The sequence below is a fragment of the Olea europaea genome, unplaced genomic scaffold (genome assembly GCF_002742605.1).
Source record: "Olea europaea var. sylvestris unplaced genomic scaffold, O_europaea_v1 scaffold13732, whole genome shotgun sequence".
Classification (NCBI taxonomy): Eukaryota; Viridiplantae; Streptophyta; class Magnoliopsida; order Lamiales; family Oleaceae; genus Olea; species Olea europaea.
In genome coordinates this window covers 1,002-2,930 of record NW_019231243.1, presented here as the reverse complement: position 1 = coordinate 2,930, position 1,929 = coordinate 1,002, and the positions used below count along the sequence as shown (strand labels likewise).

At 43.2% G+C, this 1,929-nt stretch overlaps 1 protein-coding gene across 1 annotated transcript; it reads right to left on the bottom strand.

Moving 5' to 3' along the window:
* Positions 1-20: 20 nt before the first annotated feature.
* On the bottom strand, positions 21-495 carry LOC111375409 (uncharacterized mitochondrial protein AtMg00810-like; the record flags this gene model as incomplete). The annotated part of the gene is made up of 1 exon (XM_022998226.1): positions 21-495. A coding segment is annotated over exon 1 (475 nt), but the record flags the coding sequence as incomplete, so codon positions are not given.
* Positions 496-1,929: the final 1,434 nt, after the last annotated feature.

Genomic DNA, 1,929 nt, shown 5'->3' with positions numbered 1-1,929 from the left:
CCAAGAAATAAGAGAATCACCAAGGAAGAAGCAATACCCAGTGGTAGATCTACGATCAATGGGGTAACCTACCCAATCTGCATCTGAGTAGGCACGAAACTCAAGTGAAGAGTGAGATGAGAAGTGGAGACCATGAAATAGGGTCCCTTTGATGTACCTGAGAATGGGAAGCACTGTAGCATAATGGGATGTGTGAGGAGTAGAGAGAAATTGATTGACAATATGGACAGCATAAGAGATGTCAGGGCGAGTAACTGTAAGATAAACAAGACTACCAACCAACTGGCGAAACAAGGTGGGGTCATCGAAAGGTGTACCATCCATGGGAGTGAGTTTAGAGTTGAGCTCTAGAGGAGTGGTACATGTTTTACTATCTGTGAGTCCCGCTCGAGTAAGAAGATCAGAAGCATACTTTGCTTGCAAAAGATAATATCCCTCAGAGTTAGAAGTGATCTCAAGTCCCAAAAAGTAACTAAGATTTCCAAGATCTTTCATTTCGACATGTTGCTGAGATAAGTCCCGAGATCCAAAATTCCGGATGTGTCATCACCAGTGATGATCATATCATCAACATAGAGGAGAAGAAAGATAGTACACTGGTCTATTTTGCGAATGAAAAGAGTAGAATCATGTGAGCTGGAAGTGAACCTAAAATTTCCAATAATGGTGCTGAACTTGGCAAATCAAGCTCAAGGAGCTTGCTTGAGACCATAAAGAGCCTGACGAAGTTTGCAGACTTGATGCGGAAGATGATGAGAACCAGGAGGAGGGCAGATATAAACTTCTTCAGTAAGTTCACCATTAAAAAAAATATTTTTCACATCCATCTGAAATAATTCCCAATGACAGACGGTGGCTACTGCAATTAAGCTGCGAACTGAAGTGAGGCGGGCAACCGGGGCAAAGGTCTTCTCATAGTCAATCCCATACTCCTGGGTAAACCCTTTAGCTACCAAACGAGCTTTGTATCGATCAATGGACCCATCAAAGTGAGTTTTGATCTTGTAAACCCACTTGCATCCCATGGCATGTTTGCCTTTTGGTAGGTCCACTAGATCCCAAGTGTGAGTGTTTTCGAGTGCCTGTAGTTCATCATTCATTGCTTTCTGTCAAAGAGGATCAGAACTAGCTTCACGATAAGACTGGGGTTCATGGTGAGAAAGAATAGTAGAAAATACAGCAAAGTCACAAAGATTAACAGAAGGAGTTTTTACCCGGTTACTTCGTCGAGTAGGGAGATCAGAAGTCGTTGGAGCATATCCATCAGAAGAGACAAGTTCCTCAGAAAAGGGCAAGGTGGATAACTCAATTGAGGTATCTGTAGACATGTTGGTTGGTAATGACATATCTGAGAAAGAGATAGGATGTGTTGGTGGAGATGTTGACTCAGAAGAAGAGTTTGTCTCAGGAGTGTCAGGAAAAAGATCCGTGGAGAGGTCAGTGACTAGGATAGAGGTATTGTCATGTGACAGGTGAAACTTGGATATGGAGGCGAACATCTTGTGTTCCCAGAAAATGACATGACGAGATCCTTGGAGACGTTTGGAGTAAGGATCCCAACATTTGTAGCCTTTGTGTTCAACACCATATCCCAAGAAGCAACATGGTCAAGATCTAGATTCCAATTTGGTGCGCTCTTGAGGCTGAAGAAGAACAAAACAAGCACAACCGAATACCTTAAGAGTGTTATAGTTAGGAGGGTGACCATAAAGACGCTCAAATGGTGATTGATTCCCAATGATGGGAGAAGGCACGCGGTTCTTGGTGTAAACAACTGTAAAAGTAGCTTCACCCCAAAAGCGTTCAGGACACGAAGCAAATATGAGAAGAGCACGGACGGTATTGAGAATGTCTCGGTGTTTGCGCTCAGCACTCCCATTTTGTTGAGAAGTGCCTGGACATGAACGATGAGGAAGAGTGCCATGTTAG